The sequence below is a fragment of the Littorina saxatilis genome, linkage group LG3 (genome assembly GCF_037325665.1).
Source record: "Littorina saxatilis isolate snail1 linkage group LG3, US_GU_Lsax_2.0, whole genome shotgun sequence".
NCBI lineage: Eukaryota > Metazoa > Mollusca > Gastropoda > Littorinimorpha > Littorinidae > Littorina > Littorina saxatilis.
The window spans coordinates 30,449,515-30,469,514 of NC_090247.1; the positions used below are offsets into that span (position 1 = coordinate 30,449,515).

At 40.7% G+C, this 20,000-nt stretch overlaps 1 protein-coding gene and 1 long non-coding RNA gene across 5 annotated transcripts; both read left to right on the plus strand.

The window, feature by feature from the left end:
* The first annotated feature begins 7,796 nt into the window (after positions 1-7,796).
* Positions 7,797-12,891, plus strand: LOC138962109 (uncharacterized). 4 transcript variants are annotated; one of them, XM_070333831.1, is made up of 4 exons: positions 7,797-7,945; positions 8,538-8,640; positions 9,470-9,684; positions 12,205-12,891. In XM_070333831.1, exons 2-4 carry the CDS (start codon positions 8,571-8,573, stop codon positions 12,409-12,411), a joined length of 492 nt encoding a protein of 163 aa, XP_070189932.1. In that variant the 5' UTR covers positions 7,797-7,945; positions 8,538-8,570; the 3' UTR covers positions 12,412-12,891. The 4 variants fall into 4 exon arrangements, with proteins under 4 accessions (XP_070189932.1, XP_070189930.1, XP_070189933.1 ...); XM_070333829.1 differs by having other exon boundaries at positions 7,798-7,945; positions 9,467-9,684; XM_070333832.1 differs by having other exon boundaries at positions 7,830-7,949.
* Positions 12,892-16,120: 3,229 nt separating this feature from the next.
* On the plus strand, positions 16,121-18,964 carry LOC138962110 (uncharacterized). Its single transcript, XR_011454396.1, has 2 exons — positions 16,121-16,551; positions 17,406-18,964. It is a non-coding gene; the product is annotated as an uncharacterized lncRNA (long non-coding RNA).
* The last annotated feature ends 1,036 nt before the right edge of the window (positions 18,965-20,000 follow it).

Below are 20,000 nucleotides of genomic sequence, written 5' to 3' on the forward strand. Positions count from 1 at the left end.
AAACAAAGAGAGGTACAGAAAAGCGTGCTATCCTTCTTAGCGCAACTACTACCCCGCTCTTCTTGTCAATGTCACTGCCTTTGCCATGAGCGGTGGACTGACGATGCTACGAGTATACGGTCTTGCTGAAAAATGGCATTGCGTTCAGTTTCATTCTGTGAGTTCGACAGCTACTTGACTAAATATTGTATTTTCGCCTTACGCGACTTGTTTAGTTCCTCCTAAAGCAGCGTATGGCTGCCTAAATAGGCGGGGTAAAAACGGTCATACACGTAAAATTCCACTCGTGCAAAATCACGAGTGTACGTGGGAGTTTAAGCCCACGAACGCAGAAGAAGAAGAAGTGTGTATTAGTGTGTGTGTTTGTATGTGTGTGTGTGTGATTTTGAGTGTTTTGTGTGTGTGTGTGTGTGTGTGTGTGTGTGTGCGCGCGCGTGTAAGTGTGTGTGTGTGTGTCCCTTCTCTCTCTCTCTCTCTCTCTCTCTCTCTCTCTCTCTCTCTCTCTCTCTCTCTCTCTCTCTCTCTCTCTCTCTCTCTCTCTCTCTCTCTCTCTCTTTGCGCGAACGCAAACAAGATATTGTTATGTTATCACTCGAAATATTTGTTTTAGAAAATGCAGAGGTTACTTGTGTTAACGAAACATTGATAAGAGACAATAGCGAGATTTAAGAAACAGCACGTTTCGTTTTGCAGCTCGTTTCGTTTGGTGAATGAGTCACCCCGCGAAACGGAACACGTGTAACGAGACGGCATAGGCCGCAGACAAGATTTAGATGTATTCACGTTTCGTTTCGGAATGAAAGGCCGGGCATGGCAGGATATGATCCGCTGACTGGGCATGGCATAATTTCAACTCCACGAGTCAATAAAGGATTGACATACTCGCATTGCACGCACAAGAGCTTCACATTTTTCAATTCATGCACCTGATCACATACGAAGCCAGAATAAAAATTCGATGCGATGACCTACTTCTGCTTCGCCATTTGCTTTCTCACCATGAAGTTGGATAAATGTACCAGGATCAGCACCCTTCAAAATATTTCAGTTCACAACAGTTGTCTACCTCCAATGAACACATTCTCAGCGCTGAAAGACTGTGAAAGGGTTGATGAATCTAGCAATGCATAAAATGGCCAACAAATAAAACTGTTAGTGTGCAAAAATACTCACAAAAGTTGACGAAATATTGTTCGTTTTTTGGGGGTGGAAAACGTGACTGCGTTTTGACGTTCCACGTTCCGTTTCAGTTGACCTTCACCTTTCCAGCGAGAGACCCCCGAAATAATGACGTTTACCACAACTTCAAAACGAAACGTCCCAACGTTTCGTTTCTTAAATCTCCGTAATATTAGTGTTCTCTACGGCTTACGAAGCTTATACGTACCTTTCAAAATGACAAAATGTGCACGTAGTTTTTTTTCAGGGTCCAGCTTCGTGTTATGGACTCGTTGGTTGTTTTGATGACATAGATTTTAAAAGGATCAAATAACCAGCGGATTATGCACACAAAAATACTACTTGCTCAAGGGAAGCAAACGCATAATATAAAGGTTGCCTTGTACGAGTTCTTTCCCCTGCTGCGGGTAACTTTAATTTATGACTTATGATCCGTAAATTCCCTCAATGATGTGTTTCTATATGAATTATTGTAACGTGCCTTTCCGATATGCCTGGAAATAGCGTAATTACGTCACGTTTTCGTAGGCTAAAGTTATATCAATTGCTCAATTCGCATGAAGATATTTCCTGAAGCATCCATTGGATTTCAACCAAAAAATGACACAATGCCGAGCAAGACTGATGCCTACAATAACATAAAAAAAGAAAACAATTGATTGTGACATTTCTGCACAGATCTGCAAAACGTACCATTACCCCCATGTTGAAAAATGGCATCAGAAGTGTAAAAGTAATCATATTCTGAAAAATATGCATGTTGAGTGATATGTAAGCACTGTTTTAAAGTGTTTATCATCTGCTATGTCCGAAAATAGATATAAGGGTATCTTCAGGAACTTTAAAATTAAAACATTCTAGTGAAATCATTTGCATGAGGACGTAACCGTGCGCGCGAAAGAGAGACAAGACAAGACAATTTTTTTTATTTACGAGGGTAATGGCATGAGCAAACAGGTGCTTTATTACATCCAGCCCTCGCCCATGAGAGGGACTAATCTAATGATCAAACAAACAAACAAACAAACAAACAAAAATATACATACAAATGAACATACAATATTATTGTAAAGGGCATAATGAAAACAGTTTCAAGCAAGCAAAAACACGTAAAACGTCGAGGGAAGAAAACATAAAAAATCAAAAAAATCCGTGAACTGAGGAATCAAAGAACGACTTCGTCGCAAGAATTAACAATATAGCATGTTTACATAAGTCATGTTATGAAATCAATGAGGTACATTGATCTACTGAAACGTGTGAAAAGGAAAAACAAGGCATTAGAAATATAAACATGTTGAGGTTAAGGAGAACGAAATGTGTCATGAATAAGGAATGAAAAATATCTGTTTTTAAAGGTTTTGGCATAGACAGAATGTCTGAGACCGCTTGGAAGTGAATTCCAAAGATAAGCTCCCGAAAAGGGTAGGCTAGACTTAAAAAGATCGATACGAGGCAGAGGAGCATACAGATTTGTTGGGTCTCTCATATTGTGAATTGAGAAGAAAGAGGTGCAGGCGCTCTTCCAATGATGAGTGTATGTGTTCTGCGCGAACTTAGAATCCGGTTTCATTCTAGAATGGACCGGGTCCAGGTTGGAATTCTAACCCTGCGCAAGTACAGGGGTGCCATTCTAGAATGAAACCCTTGAATAAAGGGGGCCGTAATGTTTGTAGGTAAGACAGAGTTGTCTTCCCTTGAATTATCTCCACCTGCACCTTCCCTTTGATAAAATGGGGCTGATTTGTCTACCCCTGAAAAAAATCCTTTGGCGATCTTGCGATGTCATGTCATGTCAAGAAAGTTGACACTCCTGAGTACGCAATAAACAAAGGCAGACCATAGCAAGGGGGACTACCAGGGCGGTATTGTTTGCAGGGCAGTTGTTTTTGTGATGAGAGCCGGTTGCGGCCGCTTGCAATGTCAGCGCTGTCTCCCTCTCGGAAATGTCCGGTTTTTTGACAATTTTTTTGATAGACAGACAGACAGACAGACAGACAGACCAACAGAAGGACAGAGTGAGTTATAGAGCTGTTGTCACAGGTTTAAAAAAAAGTTGACATTATATCTTCACAATTCAGAAGACCAACTTCATGTATATGAATAAGATTAAAAGTTACAAGCGAGATCGGCAAAACACTGTCAGTCCGGAAATTTCCGTTCGTAGCGATCAGTGCTGAGTGTCTCTCAAAATCGTAATCACTTTCAGAACATCACAATCCCAATTCACGATGTCTTTGAGTAAAGTGTAAAAAACCCGAAAAAAAACCAACCAAACACACACAAAAAACAAAAAAACAGAAAATCCACATTTGTGGCTTTGGCTGTGTGATAGTCTAACTGAAATGACTATTCCAACTTGGACCCAAATTCCAACCTTGCGCACGGCCGATTCTAGAATGGACCAGCAACAAGGGTTTCATTCTAGAATGGCACCCCTGTACTTGCGCAGGGTTAGAATTCCAACCTGGACCCGGTCCATTCTAGAATGAAACCGGATTCTAAGTTCGCGCAGAACATATGCATCAAAACGCCTTTATATCATTTTAGTGCACATGAATCTTGATTCAGGAGGAAGGATGTTTAAAAGTTGATAGTCTTCGTTGGAAACCGAGACTTGTGATAATATAACCTTGATTGCTCTTTTATGTAAACTAAATAAAGGTTTAAGAGTTTTTGCACTCGCACAATCCCATAATATTGACGCATAATCAATGATTGATTGAATGTGAGTGTTAAAGAAAAGTTGCCTTGAGAGAGAGAGAGAGAGAGAGAGAGAGAGAGAGAGAGACAGAGACAGAGACAGAGACAGAGACAGATAGACAGAGACAGAGGCAGACAGAGACAGACAGAAATAGTCAGACAGACAGACAGACAGACAGGGGGGGGGGGGGGGGGGGGGGGGGGGGGGCAGAGCCAGGGAGACAGAGAGAGGCAGAGAGAGAGACAGAAAAGATAGTCAGACAGACAGACAGGGGGAGGTGGGGGAGGGGGGCGCAGAGACAGGGAGACAGAGAGAGAGAGGGAGAGGGGTTTAATGCTATTTCATGCCACTGGATGGACGTGACCGCAGCTGTCAACATATTGTTGATGAGTCAGTAGCTCGCATGAGTTGTTGAATGTGCCTGAGCTTACTTAACTGTTCTAATAACTTTACTGATACAGTGGAACCTCCCGTAACGACCTCTCCCAAGAACGACCCCCTCCTTTTGCTGACCTAATTTCTCGGCACGGATGCCTTTCACACTGTAACTAACCTCCTAAGAACGACGCCCTCCTTTTTCCGACGACCGACCTACCAACATAGGGTCAATAACGACTTTGACCTTTTTACCAGTGAGTGTCAAAGTTCGTAATTACCCAGCACACGTGGAACACGCACCCCATTAGTCACGCATCAAGAGTCAGGGGTGGTAGTCTGTAGTCAGTAGTGCGTGAAAGTCCAGTGGACTAAACGGCTGTCCTCTTCCCACCTCTGGCTGACCCAGTTTACAGACACTGACTTTCTCACCCGAGGCCAATGACCAAGTTTTACCTTTGTGTGTGTGTGTGTGTGTGTGTGTGTGTGTGTGTGTGTGTGTGTGTGTGTGTGTTATGTCTGCCTGTCTGTGGGCTGGTGTCTGCCCATACATCATGCTCACCCATATGCACATCAAATAGGAACAAAAATGGGATAACGAACACAACTAAAGACTGAACTGCCCAAAAATGATACCTCTTAAACTCCCAATAGAGACCCCTCCTTTTTACGACCGATTTTTCTGGACATTTTCAAGGTCGTTAGTGGGAGGTTTTACTGTATTAGTAAAAAAAAAAAAAAAAAAAACATGGAAAAAAACCTGAATCAGCAAGATTCCTGCAAAATTGAGAGTTCTAATCCGGCTGTAGCACAACAATTGACGGATACGCCTAAATAGAAATGTTGTCAATAATTCGGAGAAATTTGCAATCGCGAATATGAGAGGTCGTTTCTTCCCCAATAATTATGTGGAAATATCGTAAGTGAATATACTAACACGCGCATTCACAAACATGTCAATATACATATCCAGTCAATCTTTCTTTCTTCATTTGGTGTTTAACGTCGTTTTCAACCGTTCAAGGTTATATCGCGACGGATATCCAGTCAATAAATGTGAGCCTTCACGAACATGTCCATATGAACATTAAGTTTATTACCAGGGGAATATGTGCATTTACGACTTTATACCGATATGCGTGTGAGCACGAATACGCAAAGTTTGCGTTTACGAATATGCTCCCCTTTGCATCCACGACTACATGTAGGGCCTACACCATTGTATATTTTCACCACCACGCCAACGCATGTGTTCACAGATACATCAAAAACAATATCTACGTTCACGAAGACACCAGCATACACACGTACAAATGCATGTACAGCAACAGAAATTATCCATCCAAGCAACATCTGGTAATGTACCTTGTTAGCGCCCAGTATCTAGCAAACGCCTTCCTCTCTACTCCCTGGTGTGGAAACTGTGTATACTGTGTATCCAGTACACGCCAACCCTACATAATTTATTGTTGGATCATTGGAGTCAGGGAACATATTTTGCTTGACTGGTTTTTACTAAGAAATCAGAAAAAGAAAACAGTGCTAACCTTGCAAGGTCAAGAGGAAAAATTAAAAAAAACTATGTAAAACACAACGTCTATCAACACTTGTTTTGCAGTTTAGTAACGCTCTTTGGCTGCAATCTATGTTCCTTATATGGTCAAACGTGCAATTTATAATTTTCGGCAAGCCTCAACACCCGTAACTGCCCCTCTAAACAAAGAAAGTCTGTCGGAACTCCCTATGAGAGTTTAAAATAGAACATTGTTTAATCTCTATGTTTTGTGTCCAAACTGTTTACTCACTAATCTATCTTGTTGTTAATGTTGTTTTTATTATTGGTTTTCATAAGGGTTTTAGTTTCACACGCGGACAGGCATTTTGTCCGAGTGAATGGGGACAAGATGTTGGCCACGAAACAAGTCTTATACCCCTGAGTTCATACTCTCACCAAGAGTGTTTCTGTACAGCAATGTTAAACAAAAGACAAAGAGCAGAAGCGAGATTCTTCTAAGCACTGAACACATTGCAGATGAAATCCAATCGCGATTCCATGGGCAAAAGAACTCATTAACCACAACAGTTATCCTATTTACATGGATTTAATTAATTAGCATAGTTGGCCACACTTTTTGCGGAGATAATCATCGCAGGTGTGTCTAAATTACATCACAGCGAATGTCCTTTGGTTTAAACAGTGTTTTATTTAACAATGTATGGATATAATATACACAATGCGAGTTTAGGATGAACAACAAGCTGTAAAATTATAGTAATGTCCTTTGCACTTCTTAAGGTTTAATTTTCCATTAACTTTTCCAAAATGACTTCTTCACTACTATGTCCTAATTGAACCCTAGTTTTCGCTGCACGAAAGACATTCATTCGAGGAAACTGACCAGAAAGGTGACATTTTATTTCGTGCTTGTTTTTGATTTTTGTTCATCAACTCGAACTACTGACTACAGTTCCACAAAGCAGATCTTGAACAACTCGGGTGCGTACAAGGTTCTTTACGGTGTATAAGGTGAATAGCCTAACGAAACAAACAACGATTATCGATAAAGCAGTGTATTTCTCCTCTTCTTTTTCGCAGAAAACATTGACCCATTTGAAAACGGACGTGCATTTTAATAACGTACTTTCCAGAATATTTTTTTTAGTTGTTGTGCGCAATTGTTTCGTTTCACAGAAACCATTGAATAATGAATACAATACATTATTTAAGCTTTTTTCTCCAATCTTACCTGGAGTTATTGCCTTCGTTTTTTATTACAACTACGCATATTGTAGTCGTCCCTGCGCTAAAGTGTACCGAGAATGCTTATTTCAAACCGCTCATTTTCTTGTTTCTATGTGTTGACGATCGCCTACGACAATAGCCATAATATTGATTTAGCTTACTCATTTTTCCGACTATGTTATTCCGAGCCTGGATTATGCATGCATCCAGTCCATATTTTAGGGTGTTGAAGGCGTATGTATGTATGTGTGTGTTCATGCGTGCATGGCAGTTTCTAGAAAACTAGTTGGCAGTTGTATTTGTAATATTTCCTGTGAATTCTTCCTGATGATATCTCCACAGTTTTTTTCCGTTTATTTTTCTTACTCCAATAATTGTCTTTGATGACGTGTTATCCGTCTGTAAGAAAAGAGTTGAGACCATGTACGTGCGCGCGCGTGTGTGTGTGTGTGTGTGTGTGTGTGTGTGTGTGTGTGTGTGTGTGTGTGTGTGCGCGCGCGTGTGTGTGCGTACGTGTGCGTGTGCGTGTGTGTGTGTGTGTGTGTGTGTGTTAGTCTGACTCTGTATGTCTATCTCTGTCCGACTCTGTGTTTCTGTGTCTGTTGACTTTGAGTCGAGGCTACGACTGTGTGTGTGTGTGACGGTGTGTGTGTGTGTGTGTGTGTGTGTGTGTGTGTGTGTGTGTGTGTGTGTGTGTGTGTGTGTGGTCCTGGATACAAGTTATTTCAAGCAACTGTATTGTGAAGATAAAAAAAAATCACACTTCAAATCACGTTTGGTTGCACGCATTTTTGCACCAACCAATCAACGTTTCATCTGAGTCGTAATCCCTTTTCCATAAATAGACGGTTCATTGCACGTCACGACAGCTGTATATATAAAATATAAGCGTCCCATTTCCTCATCTTGGCAGTCTTGCGGGGATTTGGTCAAGACAAGTCAAGGTAGGTACGCGCTATCAGTTTTTGAATAATGAGAGTTCAGCCTTTAAATTATATTACGCAGAATTTGTACAAACTTACCCATTTTTTCTTTTTCGTCTGGACCTTTTATTTTAACATCTATTACTAATTTGAATTTCTTGCTCATATTCGTGTTGTTGATTTGTATTGAGTGAGGGTATGAGAAAATGAAAGAATTATTGATTAACTTTGAGTCTGCGAATTGCGTTGCAACAAACACTACTCCGGACAACAATTACGATAAGAAGGTTGTTCTGTATAGCTGTGCTCAATATTTGTGGTATTGTTTTCTTTCTTTAAATGCTTGTGATATATATCAAGTGGTGACTTTATAATGATTTCTGCTTATTTCTGTTGATGGCACTTTAGCCGATGAATAATACAAAGAAGTCAACAAGCACGTATATGAAATTTGCTGTCGTTTCCATCGCTAGGCAAGGTTTTTTTTATAATGAACGAACAAAACTTCAAAAAATTTCCCCTCTCAAGATGCTTCTTGATCTTTGATTTTGTTTTTTGTTTTGTTTTGTTTCGGTATTTGTTTCACTTTTTATGACGTTATTCTTTTGAACAGTTTCAGAAATACTTCCAACATACCAGCCAAGCGATGAAGCCTTGTGGCTCCGCCTGTTTTCTGCTCTTTGCCGTTGTCTGCGCCGCGACATGGAACTCAGCCTGTAAGTTTACTACACACAGAGATTTTGTTAATGTGTTGACAATGCTTAAAAAACCCCGCAGCCATAGTTTGGTAATTCACATTGATGTTGCGTTTAAAAAGATGTTAACGCAGACCACGCAGAATGAGATATACACATGTTTTTTTTTTTAAAAGGCAACAACATAAATGAAATTACAAGTTCAAGTACAAAAAGGATATAACAACTCTCCCACTATGCTTTCTTTTTACCGTTAGTCAATCACCCCTCCACACACACTCACACACATACATACAAACACAACCAAAAAACAACTACTCACACACACACACACACACACACACTCACACTCACACACACACACACACACACACACACACACTGACTCACATACTCTCTCTCTCACACAAACACCCACACACACACACACACACACACACACACACGCGCGCATCAATGATGACTGCATATGAAGAGTTACTTGAATGCTAAAAATAGTTGAAACCTGCTGTGTTCTATTCGTAGAGTTATGTTTTAAAGGTGTAAGTAATACATATACACTGTGGCTTTCTGTATAGAGTTAAGTGAGAAAATGCTAACAATACCGGAGCTTAATGTATGTAGAGTTTTGTGTTGACAATAATTGAACACTGCATGTGGCCTTCTGTTCGTAGAGTTGTTTGTTATACTGATCACGATACTTGGAAACTACGGCCTTCTGTGTTTAAGTGTTCACAATTCTTGACAAATGCAGCTAACTGTTTGTAGAGTTAATGAATTCACTGTATATGAGTATATTTAAAAGCTGAAAATCACTATAGTATACCTCGAAGTTGATTCACCACAGCAGCGGGCACGAAAACTGTAGCGGGCGCAAACTGTGCCCCTGATCACCAGTGCGGCACGCACAACGAGAACTACTTCTGGTGCTACAAAGACCTCTACGGAGCGCGTAGCTCGGAGTGGGACTACTGCTGCAAGCCCGACCACCCCTGCGGTACCTACGGCTCCAGCTACAACTGGTGCAACAACGGATATAGCTGGAGCTACTGCCACAAGGAAGAGGTGATAAGTCGATCTGGATAATAGTGTTGTATATAGCTATTCTGATGAACACGTGGGGGAATTCGGGGGCTGTGATTGGATGGTCTCTCCCGATCATCAAAGCATATTGCTGCCGAAGTCGGCCATTTTTCTCAATATCCAAAAGCATATTGAGAAAAATGGCCGACGCATGGTTCCGGTTTACACATCTGTACCACGCGGCGATGTTTCTATCGACAACAGCATACACTGACAACTTAAAAAGCTGTTTCAACAACTGTGTTGTGAAATCGAATGCACTTGGAGTCAGTTTTTCTTCCAAAGTCAGAAAGCGTGTAGCGGTGTGCATGTCTGCGCGAACATGATGCGCGTAAGAAGTTTGTCTGCTATCAAAACCTGAGATCAACGCATCGACGCAAAAACTGTCATTTTGTAAGTTTGGAACAACAAATCAAGGTCATAACAGCTATATAATCGCTATTATGTTTTCAGCGTAGCAATAGGGTCCGATATTTAGACTTGTCTCGTCTAAATATCGGACCCTATTGCTACGCTGAAAACACATTAGCTGTTAATACTGAATTACTGCGTTTTCTAAACTGTAGACAGCACGTTTTGGGACTTGCAAGAAGAAGAAACATCCACAATATAAACTTGGCCAAAATTTATTGCAACAAATTTCGCACTCAAATTAAAGCATTAATTCCAGTGCCATTTCATTAAAACTTTATATACCAGTTAAGGCTGTTCACTTAGATATCAGGATCACTTTTGGGATTAAAGATTTCTTTTACAGGGATCACGTGACCGCCGCTCAAATAAGGATACCCTCAAAATCGACCGGACAAAAACGGAAGGGCCAAATGAAAAATCGAAACAAAATCACAATAGGCAAAAAACTTTGCATTTTTTAAATAGGAGAAGAAAGTCAAATCAATTAGCTACCCTGAACAGATTGTTTTGTTTAGCTACCTTGCGTATTTCGTGTGCTAAGCCATTCCTACTGCTGCAGGTGTCGATCGTAAGAACGGTCAAAAATGGGACTTTTTGAGTCATTTTTTTTAGGGGCATCATGACAAAAAACGCTGCACTTTAGCAATGACATGTTGGATTGCCTTGAAACTTCCAGAATATTTCAGCAACGTACGTTAGATACTTCGTGCGAAAGTTTGGATCATTACAGTAAATTGTTAAAATGTAATGCAATGTTTCGGAAGAAGTTTTTAAACTCGTCATAGGATTGTTCATTTGTGTCAAACAAATTCATGACTTCGCATGTCTTTTGACCAATGATTGATACACACACTGCTAAAGTTTTATGTGCCTATTAGCACTGACGCAAATTTGCTAGGCCTGTAAACACGCTTGATATTTCAGCGATGATTCTGGTACCACAGCGATGTCCAGCCAAGCGTGACCGTAGCATAATATGTTTTAAGAGGCTTGCAGCGATAACAGCAGTCAGCGCGAAACAGTGTGAACGTTCCATTTTTTACATTTAGTCAAGTTTTGACAAAATGTTTTAACATAGAGGGGGGAATCGAGACGAGGGTCGTGGTGTATGTGTGTCTGTGTGTGCGTGTGTGTGTGTGTAGAGCGATTCAGAGTAAACTACTGGACCGATCTTTATGAAATTTGACATGAGAGTTCCTGGGTATGATATCCGCGGATAGTTTTTTTCTTTTTTTCGATAAATGTCTTTGATGACGTCATATCCGGCTTTTTGTAAAAGTTGAGGCGGCACTGTCACACCCTCATTTTTCAATCAAATTGATTGAAATTTTGGCCAAGCAATCTTCGACAAAAGCCAGACTTCGGTATTGCATTTCAGCTTGGTGGCTTAAAAATTAATTCATGACTTTGGTCATTAAAAATCTGAAAATTGTAATAACATTATTTTTTTTATAAAACGATCCAAATTTACGTTTATCTTATTTTTCATCATTTTCTAATTCCAAAAACATATAAATATGTTATATTTGGATTAAAAACAAGCTCTGAAAATTAAAAATATAAAAATTATGATCAAAATAAAATTTCCGAAATCGATTTAAAAACACTTTCATCTTATTCCTTGTCGGTTCCTGATTCCAAAAACATAAAGATATGATATGTTTGGATTAAAAACACGCTCAGAAAGTTAAAACGAAGAGAGGTACAGAAAAGCGTGCTATGCAGCACAGCGAAACCACTACCGCGCTGAACAGGCTCGTCAGTTTCACTCCGTTATGCACAAGCGGCGGACTACGGTCATTGTGAAAAAATGCAGTGCGTTCAGTTTCATTCTGTGAGTTCCACAGCTTGACTAAATGTAGTAATTTCGCCTTACGCGACTTGTTTTGTCATGTGTTTGCATAACTAGCAAATTAACGCCAGTAGATGCACGCAAATGAAACTTCGACAGTATCTGTATCAATCATCTCCAAAAATAAGAACTTTCTCGTAGATGCTTGAATATCACAAATAACCATTTTTACAAACAATACTGAAAAAAGGCTGAAATATCCTCCTATACCCCATCAACTATTTTCTCTACGACAGGTCACTAGTCGCAAGACGGTGAGCGGAAAGTCTTGCTCGCCTAACCATTCCTGTGGGCAGCACGGGTACAGCTACAACTGGTGCTACGTCCCTGGCAGCTGGGAATACTGCTGCAAGCCTGACCACGCCTGTGGCAAGCACGGACAGTCCTACGACTGGTGCTGGTTTGGATCTTATGCAACCTCTTGGAGGCAATGCAAGGCTTAGAGAGGAGAGGCTGATCAGAATATCTACCGGGTTTTCAGTGTGTTTTTCAGTCTGATGATGGTTTGAATTGATCAGTGAGTTTTGTAATTCTGTTTCACCTCTTTCAACAATATTTATGGGTTTTTTCGTGTTACCAATCATGTTAACTGCCTCAGATCAGCCCAGGATTTTACATGGGGTAACGTTATTCTCCCACTTGAACACATACCAACATTTAACTTTCTCGTTGATTAGTATGCAGGATGGGAATCTCTTGGTTAAATCTATTCCGTAACTGGCACCATTGCCAATGTACGAAATCAATTCCTCACAAAATGCCCGGATGATCATTCAAGGTATGTGTCCAAGTGTAAATGCTCTTATCCCATGTAAAAGTCTGTCAGGATTTGTGATGGTTACGCGAGGATTGTACCTTTAATGTTGTTTTGAATTGTATTTATCTTCACAGAGGCTGAATAAAACACAAACATTAGAACCCTATAGGTTGTCAAGTCAGTTTTCTCTGCTTGTATGTTTTTAAATGAATGAGTCAGTACAAGACGGCAGGTAAAAGCGGAACATTTTGGTTCACGTTTCTTTTGCAAAGCTGATTGCAATGTCGCGTTTTAAAAATGTAAGCAATATTTGACGAAATGTTTTTTGATGGACGAGGTATGTGTGTGTGTGTGTGTGTGTGTGTGTGTGTGTGTGTGTGTGTGAGAGAAAGAGAGAGTGTGAGTGCGTGTGTGTGCGCGTGCGAGTGTACTTGTGCGCGAGCGCGTTCGTGCGTGCGTGCCTGCGTGTGTGTTTGCGCGCGCGCGCGCGTGAGTGTGTGTGTGCGTGTGCGTGTGCGTGTGTGTGTGAAGGTGTAGCATTATGAAACTTTAAATCTGAATTGTTCCAGATAATACCCCTAAAATAAAATAAATGTCCTTGATGACGCAAAGTCCACCTCCAAAAAAAGGTGAGCCTGCACTGTGGAGACATCATTTTATTGTAATTAAAAATTATTTTTTTTAACATTGGACTCGATCCGGACTAAATTTCATGCTACCGGTTTTTGGCTTGTGTACCCCACCCCCCATCATGAATTTTTTTCGCCCTTCACAATTTTAGTCTTGAACCTGAATCTATCCTATTTCAATTTGCTGAGACTTGGCTCTTTTCCAGCATGTCGGTTTCCAGCCAAGCCATAAACAGGTTGGCAACTGAAGGAGCCATGGGTGTGCCCATTTGTTTGTTTGTTTGTTTGTTTGCTTAACGCCCAGCCGACCGCGAAGGGCCATATCAGGGTGTGCCCATAGCAGTGCCAGAGGTCTGCTTGAATATGTCGCCTTTAAAAAATGAAGTAGTCGTTGGTCAGGAAGTGAGAGCCTTAATCTCCAATATGTGTTCAGTTCACCTGGGAGAACGTCGTGACGGGGTTTGGCGTGAAGAGAGGAGAGGCTGATCAGAATATTTGCGGAGTTTTGCGATTTGTGTTTTTCATTTTGATACAAGCGGCCGAACATTCCGTCAAGCTAAGTTCTTGTTATTGATTGTTTGTGCACGTAAAAGACCGTTGGGTTGATATATTTGTGACTGTAACGTATTGTTTTGTCAATAACAAACGTTCAAGCAATTTAACTTTAGCGTTAAGATGCCTCCTCCGTGCAGTCACCGTGTCCTCCCCTACCATCACGGCATGTGAGCCCCATATTGGCCCCATGCTATTTTGCACCTGTCTTCTTCTTGGGCCTAGTTAGCCGATCTTGGTCCCACATGGGTAGCATCTGGGGTAACCGTGCCACGAAAGGAGTGGAGAAATGCCGCCCACATTCATCCGGCCCATAATTTATGTTCCCCACATAAAATGAAGGGATCGTGAGGTGTGTTTGTGTACAGGCTCACCACATATATCCATCTATTGGTAGAGGGCCATATAAGGTGCTTCATTCTTGATGAACGTTCAGTAGATGTGTTGAGTCTTTGATGTGGCTGGGTAGGTTAACGACCAGATCCTGCGACCAGCTGTCTACTGGTTTAGCCAGCAAATGTCGGTTGGGCCACCAACATTCGATACAATTGGTCACCCTGACGGGTTTTCGAGAGCCTTGTGTACTTTTGGCGAGTGGTAGAGCCTACATGTTCAAACTTTATGAGGTTCAAGTAACGTCCATCGATGTGTGTTGTCATTGATCAGGCCTTCAGTGTGCAGTTTGTTGGTGATTTCCCTGGACGTCCTGTCTATTTGCACGGTGGGGTCCTTGGTTACTTTGATGTACATAGTGGTTAGTATTGTCCAGCTGATTCTACTGTGAATATTTAAACAAATCAACGATCTCTTGATCCGACCTGATAGAGGAGCAAAACACAACACAACACACTGTTGCTTGCTTATTTACCAGCACAGTAACTGTGTTTTGTTCCTGTATTATTTGTTTTGTTCAGGTGGGATAATTTGATAGTTGCTTTGTTTGCATATCCACAGTTAAATCTTTGTCATATGTTAAGTAATGATTGTGTTAATTTACTGGTAAATTGCTCATTGTGTACCAACTTTTGTGTTTAATTTCAAGCATCATACACAAATCAACACAGTGAGCACAACGGTAAATGTAGTATTGTAAGAAAGCAAAAGCAAGCGTTTTTAACATTTTGTGTGTGTAGAGCAAGCCACCTAGGAAAATGAAAACGATGACCTGCCGATTGTTTCCTTTCTTGATTGCAAATTGTTGAATTTCAATGTGAGAAGCTTTGTGCAAATTAAGCGCCCTGACGGTGACTAGCGTTATAGAAGAATGCTTTATTATTATTAGCAGTAGTAGTATTATTACTATCATTACTGTTATGTGGGCGTATTTGCCAACGTGTGTGTTAAAGCCCCAGTCTGCCACACACACACACACACACACACACACACACACAGTCGCACACACACATACCCCCCCCCACACACGCACACTCTCACTCACTCACTCACTCACTCACTCACTCACTCACTCAAACATACACATACCACACATATCTCCTCGCTTTTACATCCACTCCCTCTCTCTCAGTACTACGTGGTTTGTAAAATATATCCTTTTGACAAACACATCTTGCGAACCTATGATCAGCAAAGGAAACTTGACCCAGGAAAATTCAATTCGACCTTTTATTCAACGTTTTCTGACGTAGTTTATGACTTAATCTTACGTGTAGATTTCTTTAAACCTGCTTGAAGCTCAGATTTAAAAAAACCAACAAAAAAACCCACTTGAATCACAAAATGCCACGTAGGACTATTGCTTTCATGTTTTTGGGTCGATGCCAGAGTTGACAGTGCAACTTGGCAGTCGCAGAACCAAAAGCGCTTTTCTGTCGTGCGCAAGTCACATTCTCTCTTATCCCATTGTAAACGTGCTATGATTGTGTATATATATATATTTATATGAGATCTAATAAATGCAAATGAAACACGAGAGGTGCTTCTATTTTAGCGTTCAAAGTTTCTAAGCCATATTGATAGGTAGGGAAGCTCGAAAGCGTCAGCTTTTTGTAGAGGCCAACGCATTATTGATCATTATTATGTAGGCAATCACGTGTATACTTGTGTGAAGGGGATAATGTCGGAGGCTTTTCTGCAAACAGCGGTGTTTCCCCACAAGTGCTGACATCATTCTACTTCAGTTTCCCTTTTTTCCCCGTTCATTTAATTTGGGGTGTAAGAGCACGGGGCGGGGGGGGGGGGGGGGTGTGTGGGGGGGTGTGAATGTGGGTCAGACTATTACTGGTCAAACCGGTAAAATCCGTTCAAAATCGATAGGCTATAAAATGAGAACCACTGTTGCATTGCGCCACAACTTCTCTTCTTACAACAGCCCCAAGTAAGATACCGCGTAACAGAAACGACAATCTACACTTGACTGAATGTACAAATTGCTCCAAAGTTCGGTTTCATCCCTGCCCGACGGTCGACAGAGCAACACAAACTAAAGCTCTGTTGTATTGCGCCACAGTTTGATTTCATACCTTCCCGAAGAGAGAGCAGAGCTAGACACAGCCAGACACAGCAAGACAGAGCGAGACAGAGCCAGACAGACGCAGCAAGACAGAACACAGCAGCCACTGAACTGAAGATGAAGACGACGATCATTCTGCTCGCTGCATTGTGCACCTTGGTATACCTCACTTCTGGTAAGTTTCTGTCTGTTTGTCTCGGTTTGCTTCTGTCCGTCTCTCTGGCTGCCTGGCTGATATAATCAAATTGCAAATCAGTGAAACATCATTCAAAGAACATGTCATGCTGTGTCTCTTGCAACACTTGTAAGCACTACTACTATTGTGCAACTGATGAAATAGTAGTATTCTGTGATTGTATTGAAACACATGATTGTACATAATGCACTGAGAAAATGTTTATACAAACAAATAAGAATTTGTTGTAATCTTCCATCATTGCTAATGAATCATAATGCATCTTGAAATGTGTTGTTGTTTTCTGTGCATCTTATTATTTCATGTGTACTGTAGTTAACTTAACTTCTATTTCTCCTTTTTTTGAGTTACGCCTCAATAGGCGAGGGCCGGACGAAAAAAGCATGTTTGCATTGCATATGCTATCACCATCGAAAAATAAAGTTCAGTTCAATTCAATTCAGTTCTCTCTCTCTCTCTCTCTCTCTCTCTCTCTCTCTCTCTCTCTCTCTCTCTCTCTCTCTCTCTCTCTCTCTCTCTCTCTCTCTCTCTCTCTCTCTCTCTCTCTCTCCTTCTTCTTTTGTTATGATCAGCTCTGTTCTACTTCGTTCTGTTATATCATGTTAGATTATGTGGTCTTATGTTCTGTCGTGTTGTCTTGTACTGTGTTGTGTTGTTTTAGCTAGGTTAAATTAGGTTAGGCTAGGCTAGGCTAGGCTAGGCTAGGCTAGGCTAGGTTATTCTGTTGATTTGTTGTTGTTGGTTGTTTATTTGATTGTTTGTTTGTTTTCGTTGCTTGTTTGTTTCCCCTTGCTTCAAGGAACAATCAAATCAAATGGCATGTTTCCGTTTAGGTGCACCAGCACCCTCGTTCGGAGACCTCGAACATGCGGATGACGACACAATCCTGTCCCAGCTACACGATGACGTCACACGTTTTGACGGCAAAGCAGCCAACGCCTTGAACTTCAGACAGAAACGAAGTTCCAAGAATCTGCCCGAGCACCTGATAAAGCATGTTGATGATCACCTGAGTTTCTTCAACGCGGCGATCCAGACGATTCGGGATTTCCTCAAATCGGTTGCGGATAAACTGAGATCGTAGTCACTGTGACTGTTCTTGCAAATTAACGTGACCTTGTTACTCAATGAATGTCACCTCGGTGAATTCAAAACTTTCGCTTATGACGTTATAAACCGTTCACGTAAATTCACGTGTGTGTATTCATCTGTAATTGTTATTTTCTCTTGTTTATCCTTTATCAGGCATGGGAATTGTCCGCCGAAAGGAAAATTTCCGCCGAATTGTTTTTTGTTCCGCCGAAAAAAGCAAAAGTGTCCGCCAAAAAAATAAATGGGGGAGGCAAAAATGGTTCTAAAAACTGAATTTAATGGCAAACGTGGAGCTAAGATGTAGAAAGCATTCTGTGTTTTTCAGTCACCGTGTGGTTTAGCGGTGCCAGTGCTAGGAACAAGGAAGAGCTGGAGCGCATTGTCAGACAAGCGTCTCGTATTGTGGGTTGCGAACTTCCGTCAGTCGCCTCACTGTACAGCTCACGTTTAGCAAAGAGAGTTAGGGGTATAGTGGCAGACTCATCTCACCCAGCCAGCCATCTGTTCGAGCCCCTCCCGTCAGGCAAGCGCTTCCGCGCTCTGAAGAGCAGGACTTCTCGTTTCAGGAACAGTTTCTTTCCTGAGGCAGTCCTTGCGGCCTCAATGGTGGATCGTTAGATCTGTTAGATCTGTGATATGTGTCAGCGAAAGTTTTGGAATGGATCGAGTATCCTTAAATAAAATATCTTAATAGATATAAGGGTTGTGTCCTTTGAATAACTGTGTCAGCATGTACTCGGATTTATTATATTGATGATTATATTTTTAGATATGATTTTAGGGAATTCATTTATCTTTATCCATGCAACCTGTGATTACTCCTGTCAAATTCGTGCTAAAAGAACAACCAGTCTGTTTTGAACTGTCTGGTTGGTATACACACGTAAATAGGCCCAGTGAAATTTAACACTTTATCTGTACATATTTATTATGATATATGCGTGTGGAAGGAGTGTGAAGTTTTATGCATACACCATAACAAAATCCTGTGCTTTGCATTTGGTAAATAAACTGTTTGACTTGACTTGACTTGACCAAATTGCACCAGTTGGGTTTTTGGGAGAAAATTTTTTTCCGAACCCCCTAGCGCCGTCGACTTTGCTATTACTTACAAATGTTTAGCCTTTTTTAAAACTTTTTTCAATTCCCATGCCTGCTTTATACTTGATGAATGTTTTCCTTGTCAGACAATGTCCAGCGATGCTGCAAATGTGCAAACTAATAATTGGCTGTTCTCTTTTTCTCAAATTTGCTGCGTTTTTCTGTTTTGGAAACGTTTATGAATAAAAATTTCGGCCATAAGCCTGCAGTGTCCAAATGAATATTCCTGTTCTCTTTGTATCAATGCGCAGAATGCGTACTCTTCTGCATAGCTTCAATAAACAAACACGCAACAAACACAAAAATTGACCGAAAGCCCAACCTACAAACCTATCAACCGACAACCTATCAACCGACCAACCATCCAACCAACCCACACACAACCCACCAACCAACTCGCTAACCCATCAACCAACTAACCAACCAAACCAGCAAACATCCTCACAAACAAAAGCAAACAAACAAACAAACAAACTAACAAGTAAACAAACACACAAACACAAAAACAAACAAACAAACAAATAAACAAACAAACAACAACCAAAAATATTTTTAAAACGCAAAGTAACTAGCAAACAAGACAACAACAAGGGATTGGAAAGATAGAAAGAACAAAAGTAAACACAACAAGTCGCGTAAGGCGAAAATACAATATTTAGTCAAGTAGCTGTCGAACTCACAGAATGAAACTGAACGCAATGCAACGCAGCAAGACCGTATTGGTGAAGAATGTGTCCACCGCTCACGGCATAAGCAGTGAAATTGACAAGAAGAGCGGGGTAGTAGTTGCGCTAAGAAGGATAGCACGCTTTTCTGTACCTCTCTTTGTTTTAACTTTCTGAGCGTGTTTTTAATCCAAACATATCATATCTATATGTTTTTGGAATCAGGAACCCACAAGGAATAAGATGAAAGTGTTTTTAAATTGATTTGGACAATTTAATTTTGATAATAATTTTTATATATTTAATTTTCAGAGCTTGTTTTTAATCCGAATATAACATATTTATATGTTTTTGGAATCAGCAAATGATGGAGAATAAGATAAACGTAAATTTGGATCGTTTTATAAATTTTTATTTTTTTTTACAATTTTCAGATATTTAATGACCAAAGTCATTAATTATTTTTTAAGCCACCAAGCTGAAATGCAATACCGAAGTCCGGGCTTCGTCGAAGATTACTTGACCAAAATTTCAACCAATTTGGTTGAAAAATGAGGGCGTGACAGTGCC